Here is a 21,307-nt window from a genome sequence, read left to right as displayed (position 1 = left end):
CAATCCCCCACAAATACAGAGGGACAGTGGTATATATGGTATCACTCATACAAAACTTATAAAGGAGATTATGCACAAAAATGTACAGAAAAGAGGGAAATAAAAATTCAAAGATTTAGAAAGAAATATCCTCTCTGTATCCCTGAACCTAATCTACTGCAAAGGTAATTCAAAACTTTATGTGCACAATAGAATAGCATCTCCCAAGGTGTAGTTCAAGAAACATCAGTTCTATGGGATGTTAACAGATATTAGTGGAGAAATGAGAAATATCGAAATAAATAAAAATAAATAAAGAAAGACTTTTCAGGGCCTTAAATTTGCAAATGTGAATTGTGACATCTCAGACCTAATAAAACATCAAAATTATCTCAAAGGGTTACTAAAAATAACAAATTCCTGGATTTCACCCTGAAGATCCTGATTTACTAGGTCCAGGAGAGGCTCAGGAATTTGTCCTTTGAACAAGTGTCTCAGGTGATACTGAAGCTGCCAGCCAAGGAACCATTTTGGAGAACCACTCTGATTTGACCATGGACATGTGATGATAGCAGTTTTCTAGGGTACATATTGTCAGAAATAATATGGTAGATTCAGCACTACTTTTGGCTATCTAGAAAATGAAAGCACCATAGAGGCCTTTTTTTTAACAAAAAATTACTCTGAATGGACAGGAATCTGGAGTTTAGCTTTATTTTTACCCCAAATCTCATCTAAGAAAAACATAACCATCTTTTTCAAATAAGATGCCTAAATATCCCACATGTGTCTGTTTCTCTAATTCCATGTTAAAAATGTATTTTACATGGTAAAGAAAAAAAGCTTTGGCAAGGGCAACATTTATCCTGGAAACAGAAACAATGTAGAACAATTACCCTGTGGATAAAGGAAGATGGGTCAAATTGATGGCAAAGCCTTAAGAGAAGAAGTTTTGAGTAAGTGAGGTGCTAAGTTTGTGATCAATTTTCTCCAAGACTAAATAACTACAGGTCCACCCTAGTCACCCTCACATTTATTTGTCATGAAAGCCACTGGAAAAAATCAAATTATTACTATTTGTCACCTTTTACTTAAAAATATACTCTAATATCTCACCCTGACAGAGACTGTAATTTGGGGAAACAAACATTAGGATTGGAAGCACTTATGAATACAAACTCAAGCAAAGAACAACTGAAATTTGACAACACATAAAAATGTCTCACTACTTTCACAACAAAACTTTTTTGCTCTTCCAAAAACAATATATAGCTCCAAAGACACACACATATGTCCACTTACAAATGCAGCACACACAATCATTCTGGGAACAGCGAGCTACTATACATTGTACATCAACCGAATAGTGCAATTCATCTCAATTATTATAGCACAAATAATACTTGCCCTCCCTTTCTCATTAATATGCTCTCAAGGGATGGCTTTCTAAAAAGAAAAAAATAAATTCATAAGAATTTCAGAATTCCAAGATAAAATAGCAACAGTCATATACATAGCTGTAATAAAAGACATTTTTATAAAAAGAGTAAACATGGATTTTTCTTAGTAAAATATAAGCAAGCTTCTTTTTCATTTAAAGGTACCTGCAAAATGTGACTTCCCAAATGTGCTTCAAATACTTCAATGGCCAGTGCACTGGGGCTTCTCCTTCGCTGTGCACCTATAACTTAAAAGAAAAAGAAAAGAAAAGAAAGAAAGAAAGAAAAAATTAAGTTGGGGCTCTGATTTACACCTTCAGCTTCATTTCTCTGTAATTGTGTCACTAGACAGCTACTATATCAAAGAGATCTGAGAGAAACACAACCCAGTGTTAACTTTGGTTCTGAGTTGCCTGAGCAAAATCAGAGCCTACGGTGAATTTCCATCTCAGAATATCAACTTCTACAAACATGAAAAATCATATCCAGACTTAAAAAAATTTTCTTTTCCTTTTTGAACTATTTTTCCTACACTGGAGCAAAAAAACAAAACAAAAAAATATGAATGTTCACGTTCTTTTAAAATAAATTGGTAAACTGTTTTTCTTAAAATTTAGGTATTGTTGTTTTTAAAGCATATACATATTGCCTTTTCCTCCCAGAGAAACCTGGATGTTTAATATCCTCTAGGCTAGAAAAAAGCAAACAGGACTTTTTTAATGTTCTAATGCAATAACTTTATCATAATTTAATAAGCACAACATGTCGGCTAAGAGATTCTCATTAATGACTGTTTGCACTAGTGTTAAGTGTCTCAGGATGGCTGGATTTCGTATTTACTGAACATTCACATGTAACTATTCTTACAGGACCTACAGGGAGCCCAGGTGGATGCTTGCCCAGCATGTGTCTGGCAGGTCAGTGACTGTTTTCTTATCTGTATACTTCTGTTCTCCTACTAACTTATAGTTTGTCTTTCTCTTCCTGGCATACCCTACATGTGCTGTCTGCAGGCACATACACCCAAAGGGCCTCCCAATCCCTAACAGAAGAGCTTAACGCATGATATTTGGGGATCCAAAATTGAAGGCCTTCTCTTCACAATTTTTTTTTTTGGAATGGGGTCACAATTTGCTTTTGAATCTGTTCTGGCTATTTTCCCTGTTTTAAAAAGTTCTCAAACATAAAAATCAATTTGCTTTCCAGTAATTTATGAACAAAAATATTCAGAACTTTTCCATATTGCCAACAAGTACACTCCTTATGTCTTCCTGCTTTTCTTAAAAATTGTATGACGAACCTCTATTCTCTCAAACCTAGATGCCATAAATTGAAAATAAAATCAAATCCCCTACTTTCTTACTTCTCAAAACACTCTCAGCTAGTTGACAAGAAAATTCCAGCAAAATGCTGCTGGGATAATTCTGCTTCGTTTCAGTTACTAAGTCAGTCAGTTGGATCCATAGCTTAGTAGGGATTATAATATAAATGTACTTATGATTATTGTGCTGTGCAAAATAGGCAGTTTACCCCTGCAATTGCAAGCTAATGTCTGCCAGGTCTGAAAGGCACTTTGAAAATAGCATGAGTGGTAAGTATCATTATCACTAGCAAGAAGAAATAAAAGGGGCATTATTTTCAATGGGAAAATTTATAAAATATAATTGAAGAGTGATTATTATCAAAGAATATTCCAGTTGGAAGGGATCTTAAAGATCTCAATTCCAAATTCTTCATTTGCTTTGGAAGCAAAACACACAACTAATATTCTTAAAATAGAAAAATCAGTTTTCTATCCTAAGACTAATCATTACTGTAAGCATAGACATATGATTTAAAAATTTTTAATCTAAGATGTACTTAAGACAGTACTACTGGGTGTGTGTGCATTTCTGATTAATTTCCTATTCTAACATGCACATTACTCCCTTCAAAACTCCTTTGGCATTTTTGATAATGCAGCTGTCTTGCTGAATACTGTTTTCAGTTTCTAGAGTGTTAATTGCACATTATGGTAGCTTGGTGTGAATGATCCCACATGAATAAAATCTGCAGTTCTTTTTTTTTTGTTAAGATTGTTGTGGGGAGGGGAGCTTTGGGGAGGCAGAAGGGGGGTGTTGAAAAACTTCAAAAGTGTCCAGTCTGTTTTTGAGGCAGTAATGAGGATCCAGAAAGCTCCTTAATAATAGTTCATAATTTGGGGGCATTTCAGGACTTCCAATTATGAGGTTCAAAATAAACCATTGTACCTCACAGAAGAAACGGGTTGATCTTAGAGAACATAGACTATTCTCCAAAGAACTGGATTAAGAGTGGGGCAAGAGAGCAACAGCCACCAACCTACAGAGGACCCTAAAACATCACAGGAAAGGAAAGGAGCATGTTTATTTACTAGAAGGCCCAAGAAGCATGCTCCAGTAACAACTGCCCTCTAGAAGCATGGAGACAGGTGACTACAGTGGGGTCCTGCAGGGGTTATTTAAGCCTGCCCATTGATGGCCTTTCTTTTCCTGCCTTTCCTCAACTTAGGGCTCAGCTGTTCTCTAAGTAAATGTTGCAAATGCATAAATAACTAGGAATTTTATTTTAAAAGCTCCTTAGTCAGCCTGGGGATCCCACATGCCTTCATCAGCTCTTCTATCCATGAGTCTTTCCTGCATAGTTATTTTTCTTTGTTCTTCAGACTCTCTAGAAAATTGAGTGTGCGTCCTAGTACATGCTAGCATAACATACAAGCATCTCGTAAGTGGTTTCATGCTTTTCTCTTCAATGGCATTTTTATGGCACTGGAACTTCTCTTGATTTATATGTTTTGCACTTATGCAGGTGATATGGGGCTGTAATGACAGTTCCTAATTTTACAACCAACATAAATATGTTAAACAGGAGTCCATTATGCCCCCAGTAGAAGCCCAGCTCTGACTGTAGCATTATTGGTAACTGAATAGATGTTAAATAATGTACTTTTTATCTTGTACTTTTCATCCTACCACATTTGGTATTTTGAGTATTGAGACAATAATCTGATAACTCAGGAACGATGCAAACAGTTATTTTGTTCCTCTATGTTAATCTCATTGTGTTTATGGAGTATCATTTATGCTTAAAGAAAAACTAAAGAGGCATTTCCTCAGTGAGGCTCATCATTCTCAGAAAAGTAATACATTGCTTATGAAGCTCTCTCAGATTGTTTTATTTTGGAAGTTGACAGTTTCTAAAACCATTTGGTAGCCCCCACACACTGCATACTTCTTATTGCTGAATAGGTCAATGCTTTATCTGACCTACAGACACTTCATTCATTTGTCTGTTCAATTAAAAGACACTGCGTTTGAAATTTAAAGAACATTAAATTAACTAAAAAATGCACAGCACATTGCTAAATAAATGGAACACGTAATCCCATATCTGTGAGGATTATATCTCTTAAGTCACTGACAGTGAGATGTGAGAGTTGTATAAACTGAACAGGTGATATAAACTGTTAAAAGAAAAAGTAATCAAGCTATAGTAATATAGTAATTCAAATTCGATTTAGCATTTACTGAGTACCTATTTGATGCTGAAAACTGCTAGCTACTGTAGAGTAACTAGTGTTATAAGACCTAATAAACGTTCCATAAGAAAATTTTAAGCAATTCAAAACAAACCTAGGCCCAGCATATAATTACCAAGACCACAACATGATCATCTCATGTTTTTCAAGGGTTAGAAATAAAACACCTGGAGTTTTAAGAGACTTTAAATGGAAGAGATATACAGGGAGAAAGATTTTTAAAAATCAACTAAAGAAATTCTGATTGTCTCAGAATTCTAAAATGATGTGATGAATCATTAGGATGGTGCCTTTGGCCTTTCCCTCATTAAAAAATGGAAGACGGAAGAAAACCCCAATCTGAAATATGTATCTGAAAAATTAGTTTTGTCCCTCAACAATGTCAGCAAAAATACTCTAATCTAGACTCTTCCACATAACCTTGTGAGGTAGTCTTGGAGAATTAATTAAGTGCAGTAAAAGACAATTCCTCTTTGGGGAAATATACCACACACCCCGGTCATATTCCTAACCAGTGCCTGTCACCTTCGGGGATGCACAAACACCAGGAAGACTAAGGATTATCGCTCAGTGGGAGTTTGACCTATTCAGCCAAAAGGTCAGCTTGCCACATAAGAACCCATTACAAAACAGAAACAGGACAGCTCAGTGGACACACATAATGAAAGAGGGAAAAGTCACGAGCCCTTCTTGCCTTGTGTCCTGCATTGCCCTTTTCCTCCTAACCCTCCCCACCCCCATTTCCAGAGAAGCTGGCACTGCCCCAGCTCCTCACCAGCACAGCTCACAGTGGGAAGGTAAAGCACAGGCAGGGAGAGAGAAAGGGGCTCATTATTTCAGGGATCACTTGAAAAAGATATTCAAAGGTAGAGTATGACATCGTGAGGCAGGATTTCCAAGAGATTGTTTTATTTGGAAAAAGTTGTCGTTAGCAGATAGGGAAGACCGTTTTAGAGCTACTTTCTCATCCAGCTCTCCCTCCGTGGGGAGCAGAATGGCAGGATGGGTGAATGGAGCCTTAACATTCTGCAGGTGCTATTTCAACAGTAAAATCATCCACCGAGTAAAAAGGCAAGCTTTATGGGTACCCTCTGAATCTGTCATCTAAGGGGCAAGGCTCTGTTCCCACACTGAGCTTGGGGGAAGAGAGGACTGAAGGGCATGCTTAATGAAATCCCGACATCACTCCCTGGGCTTTAGCACTTGGGCTAAGCAAAGTCAGGGTCTGGGAAAGAATGGAGTACAGAATGCTTAATGAGTCTTTCCATGGCTACCAAAGAGAAGAAAAGGGATTTCCCTTGAAGAATGTCAATTAGCCTCCCTCACTGTAGGGCAAATGAAGCCAGGGAGGGTTTTCCCAGGAGCCTTAGAAGTTTATGAGGTATGCAGTTGTGTGTGCGTGTGTGTTTCCCTTTATATAAAATAAACATTTATATGCCTTCATTGACTATGGGACCAATTCTTCATTCTGACACTCATTCTCACAGCTCTGCCTACTGCCCAAATTCACAATTTGTACCCTTTCAACACTAAATTCCTCATTGTTTGTGCATGCCCTAAACATTGGGGGAATTTCAGGTTGGGATAGAGATGATGCACTCAAATAACCAGTGTTAGGTACCAGCTTAACCCATACAGCGGCACTAAAACAGAAACTCTATTGTCAAAAGCAGGATATGTGGAGTTTCCACACAATGCATAATGCAAATATCTGAAAACAAAGAATAACAATGCTTTTACAGTGTACTTTCAACCAAGATTAGTTTTCTGCCACTTAAAATACAGGATAACTGAGGACCAGAGAAGAGAAATAGGGACAAGTATTATTAATCCAGCATTTGAATGTTAGATTAACATTAAATATAAGAAGGAAAACCTCCCATATTCAAAAATAGTACAGTTTGTTTATTTTTAAATTCATATCTAGAATATTTTTAAAAATCAAAAAATACATCTTAATAATTCATATCTCAAACCCATTAACACATTATATTAGCCATTTAGACAAAAGAGGTATTTAATCTATTAAAATAATTGAAACTCTAAGAAGTCTTATGCTGAATCAAAAAATTCTTTGATGCAACACATTTAAATTTCTCCCACATTTTAAGTATGGATTGAATATATTAGGGAAAAGCATTAAGGGTGATACGACTGTGAGAGTATTAATATTTAAAAATGAATTGCTGAATTTAAGAAGAAGGAACCATGTCTGCTTTTCTCAAAAAAGCCTATCTGTATGGCTTCAACTAGTACAAACTAGGGGAAACACAACATTCAAACAGATCTGTTTAAACAAGGATGTGTTTATCATGAGCTTCTTATCTTCTGAAGAACTAAGTAGTATTCACATATTTTTGAAAACTTTTCTTTACAAAACTTTTCTCCATCAAAATGGCAAAATTGTCTAAAAGTGAAATAGCACCCAAGTATTACTTTAATAAGTCTTGAAAAGGTTTTTGTACAAATTACAGGGACTTCTTTTTAGTACTGAGTTTCCATTTTAGAGTCATTTTGGGACTTGCCTGGTGGCGCAGTGGTTAAGAATCCGCCTGCCAATGCAGGGGACACGGGTTCGAGCCCTGGTCCGGGAATACCCCACATGCCGTGGAGCAACTAAGCCCATGTGCCACAACTACTGAGCCTGCGCTCTAGAGCCCGCGAGCCACAGCTACTGAGCCCGCAAGCCACAACTACTGAAGCCCACAAGCCTAGAGCCCGTGCTCCACAACATGAGAAACCACCACGATGAGAAGCCCGTGCACCACAACACGAGTAGCCCGCACTCGCCGCAACTAGAGGAAAAGCCCACGCACAGCAATGAAGACCCAATGCAGCCAAAAATAAATAAATAAATTCATTAAAAAAAAAAAGAAAAAGTCATTTTGCCCACCTGCCTTGCTTTTCCACTGAAGGAAATGAGACTTACCAAAGCAGATATTTCTTCATCTGTAGCTGGGGAAAGAGGAATTCTCTGACAATCTGCAAGTTACTATAGGAGCTATTATATTTACCTTACACGGGCTATATAGAAGTTGATTCACATTCTTCTTGAGGGAACCCAAACTTCCCCTTGACAATGAAATTCTTAAGGCAACGGGTTAAGCTGCTGTTTGGAGTGACAGCACCTGAGGGAATGATGAAGCCCTGACAGTCAACATCTCTGAGGACAGAAACCTCAGGAACATACAGGCATGACCCACAGTCCAGGCTGAAGGCTGGGGAGCGGGGCACATGAGGGGAATCCTCAAGAGATGCATGGAGGCGTAAGGGCAGGATTGGACTAATAGATGAAGGCATGCTTTATTTCTTGCTGCTTCAAAGTAACTGTTGTAAATCCAAACAGGACTTTCTGAGAATGGTAGGTAGTAATCATTCCAGTTTAACTTTCTTAATCATTTCCATAACAATGGATATAAAAAAACAGTCACTTTTAAAGGACTTGAAGTCCAAACACAACTCCAAGCCTTTTCTGAAGGTATTTCTTGGCTTCAACAAATTGATGCTACAGGGGTTGTTTTGGATGCAAAGTTTAAAGTTAACTATTTAATTCCCTTTACATAGTGAAGGAAATGAAAATTTCCTCTTTGTATTTACAAAATAAATAAAAGATAAAAAAAATAGATCCTGACTAACTCCTGTCTTTGGATTCCAGCAGAGAGATGGATATCATGAATTGCACTCCCTCTCAATCTGGGGAAGTTTTAAGAGTGAGGCAGTTATAAAGTGACTTGAGAATGAAGAATGGAGACTAGGAGAAACTTTGAGTGGCAGAGGGTCTTGATTTTTATCTAACGTGAACTCAGCAAGAAGATATCAACGAATTTATTCTGGCTTCAGGGCTACAGCAGCAAACACGTACTGAACCTCACTACATAGCAGGCACCCTGCTGGGCACTGGGAGCACAAAGATGACCAGCACAGAGTCTACTGAGAGAGGCAGTCCTGTGTGATAGAAGGGTCCCGTGGGCCACAGGGAGTGGGCAGTGCAGACACCAGCCCGGGCTCAGAGCCTGAACACGTGCCTGATGTGGGAAGGAGCTCTGCCCCTTGAGTACCATCTGCAATCTCTAGCTCTGAGCTGCTTCTTTTCTTGTTGTTCCTGTTGTTCTTGTTCCTTTTCTTCCTATGACAACCTTCTACAAATCACCTACTCTGTGTATGTCAGGAAGGAATACCACGAGATCGCATGAATTAAGGGCACTATTCACAGAAAGACATCAAGCACATTCTGACCATAGCTATCAAAGGGAAAACTAGACAGGACGCATCTAATTTGGGATTTGAATGCAGCACTAACCGGGCAAAGTTGGCTACTTGTCCTTTAATTGGTAGAAATGACCTCCTCCAATAATATGCTAGAAATGTTTTTGAGAAGTTTAAATGTTTAATGGGGCTTAGATTTGGTATGCCCCCTCAGCAGGGGCTGAGAAAAAGGATTGTTATACTTTCATTTTGCAAACTGCCTTAAAAGCCTTTCAGTTGAGTGCCGTTGTAAGACTGTCACCCCTTCTGACCTCAGTGGCACACAGACTGTTAGTGGCATGATTCTGCCCAGTAGGAAGGGAGTGGAGATTATCACTGAATCTGTATGGTGTCAGTCAGCACTCACTGATAAAAGGAAAAAGTCCACAGCTGTTATCTTGATTTTTTTTTCCCCAAGTCTGATCCCAAAGCTTCATGTTATGACATTTGTAACATCTGCTACAAATAGTGAGGTAAGTCAGGCGCAACTTTATTACTTCCAGTCTAATGCTCCATCCATCCTCCAGGCTTTCCCAGGCCAGTGATACGACAGGGAGCTAAGAAACACTGGCTCTGCAGGAAGTAGCTTGTGCCTCCGAGGTAGAAAGAAGGCAGTGTCTCTGTCCCTTTCCCCTCCTCTTTCTCCTGTTCACCCATTCATATATTCAGCCATATTCACATTCTCTCGCTTGCTAGCTCACTCTTGGACCACATCAATGCTTGGCAGTGTCTTTAGTGACTTTCTGACAAAAGAGCAGTCAACATAAATAGTTCCATGAAGTAGTGGGCTGTTGGCCCAAAGGACGAGATGCTGTGATAATAATCGCACCTGCTACTGAAAAGTCACACTGATCCACTTCCAGAGCTCAACTATCTCAGGCCACGGTATTATATTTATTTATCCAAAATTTAGTAAACATTTATAATATCGAAGATATTAACCTCAGTGACCTAGGAGCTAGTGATGCAAGCCCGGTTCCCATCTCCATTTCTGAATGCTTTCTTTATATGTCAGCGGAAGAAAGCTAAAAGCATCCATGCAAAATATGCTGAGCCTCTACTTTTTGCTTGGCACTATGTCAGTGAATATAAAAATGAAAAGGCACCATCCTGACTCTCCAGGTGACTGGAATCTAGTGGGAAGACTGATACATAAGCAAACGAATAAAACACAATAAATGTGGTGACTCTCAACTCTCAACTCAGGATGGGGGCAGGGAGAGTGGAGGCGGGAAAGGCTTCAGAATAGGGGTACTGCTGGAACTGTGGTGTGAAGGCTGAGGTTACGTAGACAGTGAACTATGACAGCCAAGACCCTGGGACCCACTGGTTGGACACAGAGGCGAGAACCATTTCACATTAACATAGCTGCGTGTGCAAGGTTCCAGGCTCACCATCTGGCCACCTCCAGCTTGCTTTTCCTTAAGCTGCAACCCCCAGGGATTGTCATACTCCTACAGGCACTTGCAGGGCTGGGTACCCCACTACCCCATCAACTTCTTGGGGCTCAACACTACAGCTTAACAGTCACGTGATTACACCCAGGAGACTCAAGGTCCGCTCAGCTCTGTCTGCAAACTCTAACTTTACTGTTCGACCTCCTGCACTGCCTGAGTCAAAGTTCCTGAAGTGCACACCTACACCACAGAAGACAGCTTGGCACTGTGTGAGGCAACCCCGTCACCAGATGGACTGTCCTATCACCTTGGAGTTTTTTTTTGTTTTTTTTTTTGTTTTTTTTTTTAAACATCTTTATTGAAGTATAATTGCTTTACAATGGTGTGTTAGTTTCTGCTTTATAACAAAGTGAATCAGTTATACATATACATATGTTCCCATATCTCTTCCCTCTTGCATCTCCCTCCCTCCCACCCTCCCCATCTCACCCCTCTAGGTGGTCACAAAGCACCGAGCTGATCTCCCTGTGTGTTTTTTTTTTTTTAAGAATAGCTTTGTTTTTTTAATTGAAGTATAGTTGATTTACAATGTTATGCCAATCTCTGCTGTACAGCAAAGTGACTCAGTTATACACATACATACATTTTTAATATTCTTTTCCATTATGGTTTATCACAGGATATTGATATACATTATATCCTGTGCTATACATTAGGACCTTGTTCTTTACCCTTTCTAAATGTGATAGTTCGCATCTACCAACCCCAAACTCCCATCCGTCCCTCTCCCTCCCCCACTCCCCCATGGCAACCACAAGTCTGTTCTCTATGTCTGTGAGTCTGTTTCTGTTTTGTAGAGAGGTTCATTTGTGGCATATTTTAGATTCCACATATAAGTGATATCATATGGTATTTGTCTTTCTCTTTCCGACTTACTTCACTTAGTATGATAATCTCTGGTTGCATCCATGTTGCTGCAAAGGGCATTATTTCATTTCTTCTTTTATGGTTGAGTACTATTCCGTTATATATACGTACCACATATTATTTATCCATTCATCTGTCGATGGACATTTAGATTGTTTCCATGTTTTGGCTATTGTGAATAGTGCTGCTATGAACATAGGGATGCATGTATCTTGTTATTTTGAATTTTATTTTATTATTTTTTTATACAACTGGTTCGTATTAGTTATCCATTTTATACATACTAGTGTATACATGTCAATCCCAGTCTCCCAATTGATCACACCACCACCACTCCCCCACCGCTTTCCCCCCTTGGTGTCCATACATTTGTTCTCTACACCTGTGTCTCTATTTCTGCCCTGCAAATTGGTTCATCTGTACAATTTTTCTAGATTCCACATATATGCGCTAACATATGATATTTGTTTTTCTCTTTCTGACTTACTTCACTCCGTATGACAGTCTCTAGGTCCAACCACGTCTCTACAAATTACCCACTTTCGTTCCTTTTTATGGCTGAGTAATATTTCATTGTATATATGTACCACATCTTCTCTATCCATTCATCTGTCGATGGGCATTTAGGTTGCTTCCATGACCTGGCTATTGTAAATAGTGCTGCAATGAACATTGGGGTGCATGTGTCTTTTTGAATTATGGTTTTCTCAGGGTATATGCCCAGTAGTGGGATTGCTGGGTCCTATGGTAGTTCTATTTTTAGTTTTTTAAGGAACCTCCATACTGTTCTCCATAGTGGCTGTATCAATTTACATTCCCACCAACAGTGCAAGAGGGTTCCCTTTTCTCCACACCCTCTCCAGCATTTGTTGTTTGCAGATTTTCTGATGATGGCCATTCTGACCGGTGTGAGGTGATACCTCATTTGTAGTTTTGATTTGCATTTCTCTAATAATTAGTGACGCTGAGCAGCTTTTCATGTGCCTTTTGCCCATCTATATGTCTTCTTTGGAGAAAAGTCTATTTAGGTCTTCTGCCCATTTTTTGATTGGGTTGTTTCTTTTTTTAATATTGAGCTGCATGAGCTGTTTATATATTTTGGAGATTAATCCTTTGTCTGTTGATTTGTTGCAAATATTTTCTCCAATTTCTGAGGGTTGTCTTTTTGTCTAGTTTATAGTTTCCTTTGCTGTGAAAAAGCTTTTAAGTTTCATTAGGTCCCATTTGTTTATTTTTGTTTTTATTTCCATTACTCTAGGAGGTGGGTCAAAAAAGATCTTGCTGTGATTTATGTCAAAGAGTGTTCTTCCTATGTTTTCCTCTAAGAGTTTTATAGTGTCTGGTCTTATGCTGAGGTCTTTAATCCATTTTGAGTTTATTTTTGTGTATGGTGTTAGGAACTGTTCTAATTTCATTCTTTTACATGTATCTGTCCAGTTTTCCCAGCATCACTTATTGAAGAGATTGTCTTTTCTCCATTGTATATCTTTGTCTCCTTTGTCATAGATTAGTTGACCATAGGTGCGTGGGTTTATCTCTGAGCTTTCTATCCTGTTCCATTGATCTATATTTCTGTTTTTGTGTCAGTACCATATTGTCTTGATTACTGTAGTTTGTAGTATCATCTGAAGTCAGAGAGTCTGATTCCTCCAGGTCCTTTTTTTTCCCTCAAGATCGCGTTGGCTATTTGGGGTCTTTTGTGTCTCCATACAAATTTTAAGATTTTTTGTTCTAGTTCTGTAAAAAATGCCATTGGTAATTTGATAGGGATTGCATTGAATCTGTAGATTGCTTTGGGTAGTATAGTCATTTTCACAATATTGATTCTTCCAATCCAAGAACACAGTATAGCTCTACATCTGTCTGTGTCATCTTGATTTCTTTCATCAGTGTCTTACAGTTTTCTGAGTACAGGTCTTTCACCTCCCTAGGTAGGTTTATTCCTAGGTATTTTACTCTTTTTGTTGCAATGGTGAATTGGATTGTTTCCTTAATTTCTCTTTCTGATCTTTCATTGTTAGTGTATAGGAATGCAAGAGTTTTCTGTGCATTAATTTTGTATCCTGCAACTTTACCAACTTTATCGATTAGCTCTAGTAGTTTTCTGGTGGCATCTTTAGGATTATCTATGTATAATATCATGTCATCTGCAAACAGTGACAGTTTTACTTCTTCTTTTCCAATTTGTATTCCTTTATTTCTTTCTCTTCTCTAGGACTAGGAAGTGGCTAGGACTTCCAAAACTATGTGGAATAAGAGTGGCGAGAGTGGACATCCTTGTCTTGTTCCTCATCTTAGAGAAGATGCTTTCAGTTTTTCACCATTGAGGATGATGTTTGCTGTGGGTTTGTTGTATATGGCCTTTATTATGTCAAGGTAGGTTCCCTCTATGCCCACTTTCTGGAGAGTTTTTATCATAAATGGGTGTTGAATTTTGTCAAAAGCTTTTTCTGCATCTATTGAAATGATCATATGGTTTTTCTTCTTCGGTTTGTTAATATGGTGTATCACATTGATTAATTTGCGTATATTGAAGAATCCATTCATCCGTGGGATAAATCCCACTTCATCATGGTGTATGATCCTTTTAATGTGATGTTGGATTCTGTTTGCTAGTATTTTGTTGAGGATTTTTGCATTTATATTCATGAGTGATATTGGTCTGTAATTTTCTTTTTTTGTGGTATCTTTGTCTGGTTTTGGTATCAGGGTGATGGTGGCCTCATAGAATGAGTTTGGGAGTGTTCCTTCCTCTGCAATTTTTTGGAAGAGTTTGAGAAGGATGGGTGTTAGCTCTTCTCTAAATGTCTGATAGAATTCACCTGTGAAGCCATCTGGTCCTGGACTTAGTTTGTTGGAAGGTTTTTAACCACAGTTTCAATTTCATTACTTGTGATTGGTCTGTTCATATTTTCTATTTCTTCCTGGTTCAGTCTTGGAAGGTTATACATTTCTAAGAATTTGTCCATTTCTTCCAGGTTGTCCATTTTATTGGCATAGAGTTGCTTGTAGCAGTCTCTTATGATGCTTTGTATTTCTGTGGTGTCCACTGTAACTTCTCCAATTTCATTTCTAATTTTATTGATTTGAGTCCTCTCCCTCTTTTTCTTGATGAGTCTAGCTAAAGGTTTATCAATTTTGTTTATATTCTCAAAGAACCAGCTTTTAGTTTTTACTGATCTTTGCTATTGTCTTCTTTGTTTCTATTTCATTTATTTCTGCTCTGATCTTTATGATTTCTTTCCTTCTGCTAACTTTGGGTTTTGTTTGTTCTTCTTTCTCTAGTTCCTTTAGGTGTAAGGTTAGATTGCTTATTTGAGATTTTTCTTGTTTCTTGAGGTAGGATTGTATTGCTATAAACTTCCCTCTTAGAATTGCTTTTGCTGCATCCCATAGGTTTTGGATTGTCATGTTTTCGTTGTCATTTGTCTTTAGTTATTTTTTTATTTCCTCTTTGATTTCTTCAGTGATCTCTCGGTTATTTAGTAACGTATTGTTTAGCCTCCATGTGTTTGTGTTTTTTACGTTTTTTCCCCTGTAAGTTATTTCTAATCTCATAGTGTTGTGGTTGGAAAAGATGCTTGATATGATTTCAATTTTCTTAAATTTACTGAGGCTTAATTTGTGACCCAAGATGTGATTTGTAATGGAGAATGTTCTGTGTGCACTTGAGAAGAAAGTGTAATCTGCTGTTTTCGAATGGAATGTCCTATAAATATCAATTAAATCTATCTGGTCTATTATGTCATTTAAAGCTTGTGTTTCCTTATTAATTTTCTGTCTGGATAATCTGTCCATTGGAGTAAGTGAGGTGTTAAAGTCCCCCACTATTATTGTGTTACTCTCGATCTCCTCTTTTATACCTGTTAGCATTTGCCTTATGTATTGAGGGGCTCCTATGTTGGGTGCATATACATTTATAATTGTTATATCTTCTTCTTGGATTGATCCCTGGATCATTATGTAGTGTCCTTCCTTGTCTCTTGTAACATTCTTTATTTTAAAGTCTATTTTATCTGATATGAGTATTGCTACTCCAGCTTCCTTTTCATTTCCATTTGCATGGAATATCTTTTTCCATCCCCTCACTTTCAGTCTGTATGTGTTCCTAGGTCTGAAGTGGGTCTCTTGTAGACAGCATATATATGGGTCTTGTTTTTGTATCCATTCAGCGAGCCTGTGTCTTTTGGTTGGAGCATTTAATCCATTCACGTTTAAGGTAATTGTCGGTATGTATGTTCCTATTACCATTTTCTTAATTGTTTTGGGTTTGTTTTTGTAGGTCCTTTTCTTATCTTGTGTTTCCCACTTAGAGAAGTTCCTTTAGCATTTGTTGTAGAGCTGGTTTGGTGGTGCTGAATTCTCTTAGCTTTTGCTTGTCTGTAAAGGTTCTCATTCCTCCGTCGAATCTAAATGAGATCCTGGCCGGGTACAGTAACCTTGGTTGTAGGTTCTTCCCTTTCATCACTTTAAATATATTGTGCCACTCCCTTCTGGCTTGTAGAGTTTCTGCTGAGAAATCAACTGTTGACATTATGGGAGTTCCCTTGTATGTTATTTGTCAGTTTTCCCTTGTTGCTTTTAATAATTTTTCTTTGTCTTTAATTTTTGTCAATCTGATTACTATGTGTCTTGGCATGTTTCTCCTTGGGTTTATCTTGCCTGGGACTCTCTGTGCTCCTGGACTTGGGTGGCTATTTCCTTTCCCATGTTAGGGAAGTTTTCGACTATCATCTCTTCAAATATTTTCTCGGGTCCTTTCTCTCTCTCTTCTCCTTCTGGGACCCCTATAATGCGAATGTTGGTGCGTTTCATGTTGTCCCAGAGGTCTCTTAGGCTGTCGTCATTTATTCTCATTCTTTATTCTTTATTCTGTTCCACAGCAGTGAATTCCACCATTCTGTCTTCCAGGTACTTATCCGTTCTTCTGCCTCAGTTATTCTGCTATTGATTCCTTCTAGTGTAGTTTTCATTTCAGTTATTGTATTGTTCATCTCTGTTTGTTCTTTAATTCTTCTAGGTGTTTGTTCTTATTTCTTCTAGGTTTTTGTTAAACATTTTTTGCATCTTCTTGATCTTTGCCTCTATTCTTTTCCCAAGGTCCTGGATCATCTTCACTATCATTATTCTGAATTCATTTTCTGGAAGATCGCCTATCTCCACTTCACTTAGTTGTTTTTCTGGGGTTTTATCTTATTCCTTCATCTGGTACATAGTCCTCTCCTTTTCATTTTGTCTATCTTTCTGTGAATGTGGTTTTTGTTACACAGGCTGCGGAATTGTAGTTCTTCTTGCTTCTGCTGTCTGCCCTCTGGTGGATGAGCCTATCTAAGAGGCTTGTGCAAGCTTTCTGATGGGAGGGACTGGTGGTGGGTAGAGCTGGGTGTTGCTCTGGTGGGCAGAGCTCAGTAAAACTTTAATCCACTTGTCTGCTGATGGGTGGGGCTGAGTTCCCTCCCTGTTGGTTGTCTGGCCTGAGGTGACCAAGCACTAGAGGCTACAGGCTCTTTGGTGGGGCTAATGGCAGGCTCCGGGAGGGCTCACACCAAGGAGCACTTCCCAGAACTTCTGCTGCCAGTGTCCCAGTCCCCACAGTGAGCCAGAGCCACACCCTGCCTCTGCAGGAGACCCCCCCCAACACTAGCTGGTAGGTCTGGTTCAGTCTCCTATGGGGTCACTCCTCCTTCCCCTGGGTCCTGATGTGCACACTACTTTGTGTGTGCCCTCCAAGAGTGGAGTCTCTGTTTCCCCCAGTCTTGTCAAAGTCCTGCAATCAAATCCCACTAGCCTTCAGAGTCTGATTCTCTGGGAATTCCTCCTCCTGTTGTTGGACCCCCAGGTTGGGAAGCCTGGCGTGGGGCTCAGAACCTTCACTCCAGTGGATGGACTTCTGTGGTAGAATTGTTCTCCGGTTTGTGAGTCACCCATCCAGAGGTTATGGGATTTGATTTTATTCTGACTGAGTCCCTCCTACCGTCTCACTGCAGCTTCTCCTTTGTCTTTGGATGTGGGATATCTTTTTTGGTGAGTTCCAGTGTCTTCCTGTCAATGACTGTTCAGCAGTTAGCTGTGATTCCGGTGCTCTCACAAGAAGGAGTGAGCGCACGCCCTTCTACTCCGCCATCTTGAACCAATCTCCATCTCCTCACCTTGGTGTTCTGAAAGGGACTGTCCTGACTCAGATCCCTTACTGTAGGCCATCTGATTCCTTCCCAAGATGCTCCTTGTCCTCTTCTTGCATGAGTTCAATGGGAGGAATCACATTATTGGGAAATGGCTGCACACAGAGGAAAGGATTTGGGTTCTGGAGTCAGGATGAACGAGTTTTAAATCCTCCATTTATCTCTATTAGCCAGGTGGTCATGGACAAATTAGGCTCTGTGGACCTCAATGTCTCATTCTGTCAAGAAGAGCTGCTGTGAGGACACGTGACATCCCCCTGCCCTGTTTTTATTTTCCTCCTAGAACTTATTTGCGTGTTGTCTCTCTTCTCCACTAGCATTGTTCCCTTCCTAAGCTGGAGGAATCGTTTTGTGCACTGCTGAAACCCTACCAGTTAGAATAGGGCCCAGAACACAGAAGGTGCACAGTAAATATTTGTGAATAAATGAACACTCTAGAGTTCTAGCCCACGGGAGTCACTCAGCACATGTCAGCTCTTTCCTGCATGTTATGAAAAGCGGAGGCTGAGACAAAGATGACTTTCTAAATCACTATCTTTATCCCAATTTTTACGAAAATACTAGGACTATTTTGTCCTAAATATTAGGAATATTTAGAAATTATTTCCTAAAATATTAGGAATATTTTGTTTCTCTGTATGTTGTCCCTAGTTTCTGTCTTTCCTGCAGCATGATATAAAATCTACAGTGTCACCACAAACCCTGTGAGCCAACTGCAATCAGGGCCTCAAACCAGTGCAAACATTTCACACATACTTGGGCAAAGAGCCAGCAATTCACTGAGTGTCAGCAACCGCCCACTGAATTTTCTCTTGAAGATTCACTCGTGGCCTACTCTAGCAGTAATAGGCATGCGTTTTAAGATGCTGAACACTTCCAACATAACTTGATTAGGTAAATGTACAGAGCCACCACCACTGGTAACGAAAATCACGTCTTACAACCCCATCATCTTCTCAGACTTCATATAAACAAAAGCCCACACAATTATCAATTTTAACTGAGTGGGAGCTAGGTCTTGCTTATGTTAGCAGATCAAGGTCTACATCACCATTGCCATCTGCCTCTTGGGGACCTAGAGAGGCTATGATTTACACAGAGTTAGAAACTAAATAAGAAAAATGAACACTATTTGGAGTTTAGAGATTAGTAAACAAGCTGACAAGATTGTCAGACCTAAAATTAAGAACACACACAAGCATATACTTTCACACTCATCACCACCATGAAACATATCAAGGAGAAAAAAAACCCTAATTTGAAGACCTATTATTTAGATTCACAGCTTAGCTCAAGCCTCTCTTTGTCAGAGCTTCTTAACATGTTTCTTTCTTTGCATAACAGACATGTTTAAGCAAACTGTCTGCCTAAGGCAATATTCAAACACAAAACTTTGCGCATACAATTACGAAAATTCCAGAGAGCCTCTGATACTCATCCACAGACCTCATATCAAGAGTTCTTGCTTTAGACAAGAGCCAGGCATCCACATACATCCTGTACCAGCCTGGCACTTAGTGGGACTGAACAAATGATTCCTTGAATGAATGAGTAAGTAATCAAATGAATACCCAAATGAATGAATGCAAGGAGACTCAGTCAGAGAACACACAACTAAAGCAGACACTTGTATTCTGTGTGGGACTCTGAGTCTGAAAGCAGCAGCCAGTTAGTTGGTTTATTCACAAAAATTGCTTTGTGGAATTATACACTGCTCCTCCCCTTCTAAATGCAGACAGAGGGAGGAAAGGAAAAAGAGATAATGAAGGTTTGCAAATGAAGTGGGTACAACTGTGCAATCAATCAACATTTTCTGAAAAAGAATCTGCATCACTTGCCAAAAATCTGAACTGAATAACTGAACCAGCATTCTGATGAGAACGGACTTTGCCACTAGCCAGTCATTTTTATTTGTCTTCCAGCTGTCTTCCTTCTCTTTTCCAGGAAGCCACTGGTCTCTTCAGTTTAGCAGGTTCAGGCATGGGAATTTATTTTATCATGATCAAATGCATACTCCATGCTTATTCTTTTAATAAACCTTTACTGAGTGTTTGCTCTGTGCCTAGTAACATGCTAGTTGAATGGAATACAATTGTTCATCGAAATATTCACTGATGGCCTACAAAATGCCAGGCACTCTTCTAGCGCGAGGTCATAGAAGAGTGAACAAAGCAGAAAAACATGCCTGCACAGAGCTGACATTCCAGTGGGGAAGTCAAAAACAACAACAGCAATAATAATGCACACACATCTAAACACGGTAAGCAGCCTGAAGAAAAGTAAAGGGGGGAGGGGCAAGAAGTGACAGGTATTTCTGTATAATACAGGAAAATCAGGGAAGACCTCTCCAACAATCTATTTGAGTAGAGATACGAATAAGGTGAAGGGGTAATGTGCTGTCCAGGTGAAGGAAAGAGAAAGTATAAAGACCCTGAGATGCGAGAAGCTTATCAGGTTCAGGAAAGGGCAGGGAGCCAGTATCCTCCAGGAACCTAGAGGTTGGGGAGAGGAAAATATAAAGTGTAGTAAAAGAATGGTTTACTTGGAGGGTCTCAGGAAAGGAAGCATCTAACTCCAGTGAAATTCAAAGAGGTAAAAGAGAAGAGGATGTTTGGGCTAGACATGAGTAGAAATTTTCCAGGCAAACAAGCCAGGGATTAGTGGTTGAGGTAGAGAGAAGAACACACACAATGGCAAAAGGCCAGCAGGACATGTGAGTTCCCTACACGTGTGGGGAAAGAAATTTCAGGAGACCTCTATAGGCAAAAAAAAGTCACAACTGGCCTCACGAGCACTGCAGAGGAGTTTGTAGTTTACACACAGAAATTGGGATCCATTTGAAGAGTCTGAGTAGGGGAAGGACTTAAGCACAAGTGTGTGTTGTGTCAGCAGGGTAGAGGGGCACAGGGTAGAACTGTGTGTTGGAGGAAAGATGAATACCTGGCTATTGCATAGTCTAGGCAAGAAATGATAATGAGTTAATCCTAGTAAATAAGTTAGAAAGACTAGAGAGGAGTTCGGTTCTAAAGGTATTTTGGAGGTAGGATTGAGAGAGTTTTGTGACTGATTATTAAGGGAAAAAGAAGAGTCAAGCATGAATTCCAGTTGTTTAGGTTAGCAAACAGTATAGGTGCTTCAATCACTACCTATACTAGGACAATACTAGAACATGCGACCCTGAACTGGAGGTGTCTTTAGGCCAGACCTGTTGAGATGAGATGTCCAGTAGACTTGAGGCTTTGGGTTGAGATTTGGCAAAGATGAAGACTTGGCTGCAAGTCGTACAGATGGGCATAGAAGCCAGGGGAGGGCGGGGGTTGGCCTGGGGAACATCTGCATTTACAGAAAGGAAGGGGAGCCAGCAAAGAACCTGAGAATGAACATCCAGAGGGGCAGCAGGTAGAGAAAGAAGCGGTGGTGTTCCACAAAGAGGAAGAGTAGAACACTGGAAGGAGAGACTCATCAACTACGTCAAATGCCAAGGGGAGAGCACTGAAGACCTTGGGTGGGGACACTGCTGTCAACTGAGGAGTAATGAGAGGTGAAAACCACGAGTTATATAAATTCCTTTTCTAGAAATTT

General features: G+C 39.4%; 1 protein-coding gene across 2 annotated transcripts in view; it reads right to left on the bottom strand.

The window, feature by feature from the left end:
* NPAS3 (neuronal PAS domain protein 3) overlaps window positions 1-21,307 on the bottom strand; it is an 864,939-nt gene that overhangs the window by 438,366 nt on the left and 405,266 nt on the right. For both annotated transcript variants that reach the window (XM_036844032.1, XM_036844033.1), the window contains exon 3: window positions 1,584-1,666. In XM_036844032.1, coding sequence (XP_036699927.1) covers window positions 1,584-1,666 — 83 coding nt within the window. The remainder of the gene's footprint in view (window positions 1-1,583; window positions 1,667-21,307) is intronic.

Source organism: Balaenoptera musculus, chromosome 2 (assembly GCF_009873245.2).
Source record: "Balaenoptera musculus isolate JJ_BM4_2016_0621 chromosome 2, mBalMus1.pri.v3, whole genome shotgun sequence".
Taxonomy (NCBI): domain Eukaryota; kingdom Metazoa; phylum Chordata; class Mammalia; order Artiodactyla; family Balaenopteridae; genus Balaenoptera; species Balaenoptera musculus.
Note: the sequence above shows the minus strand (reverse complement) of the source record. Positions and strands in the feature narration are given on the sequence as shown.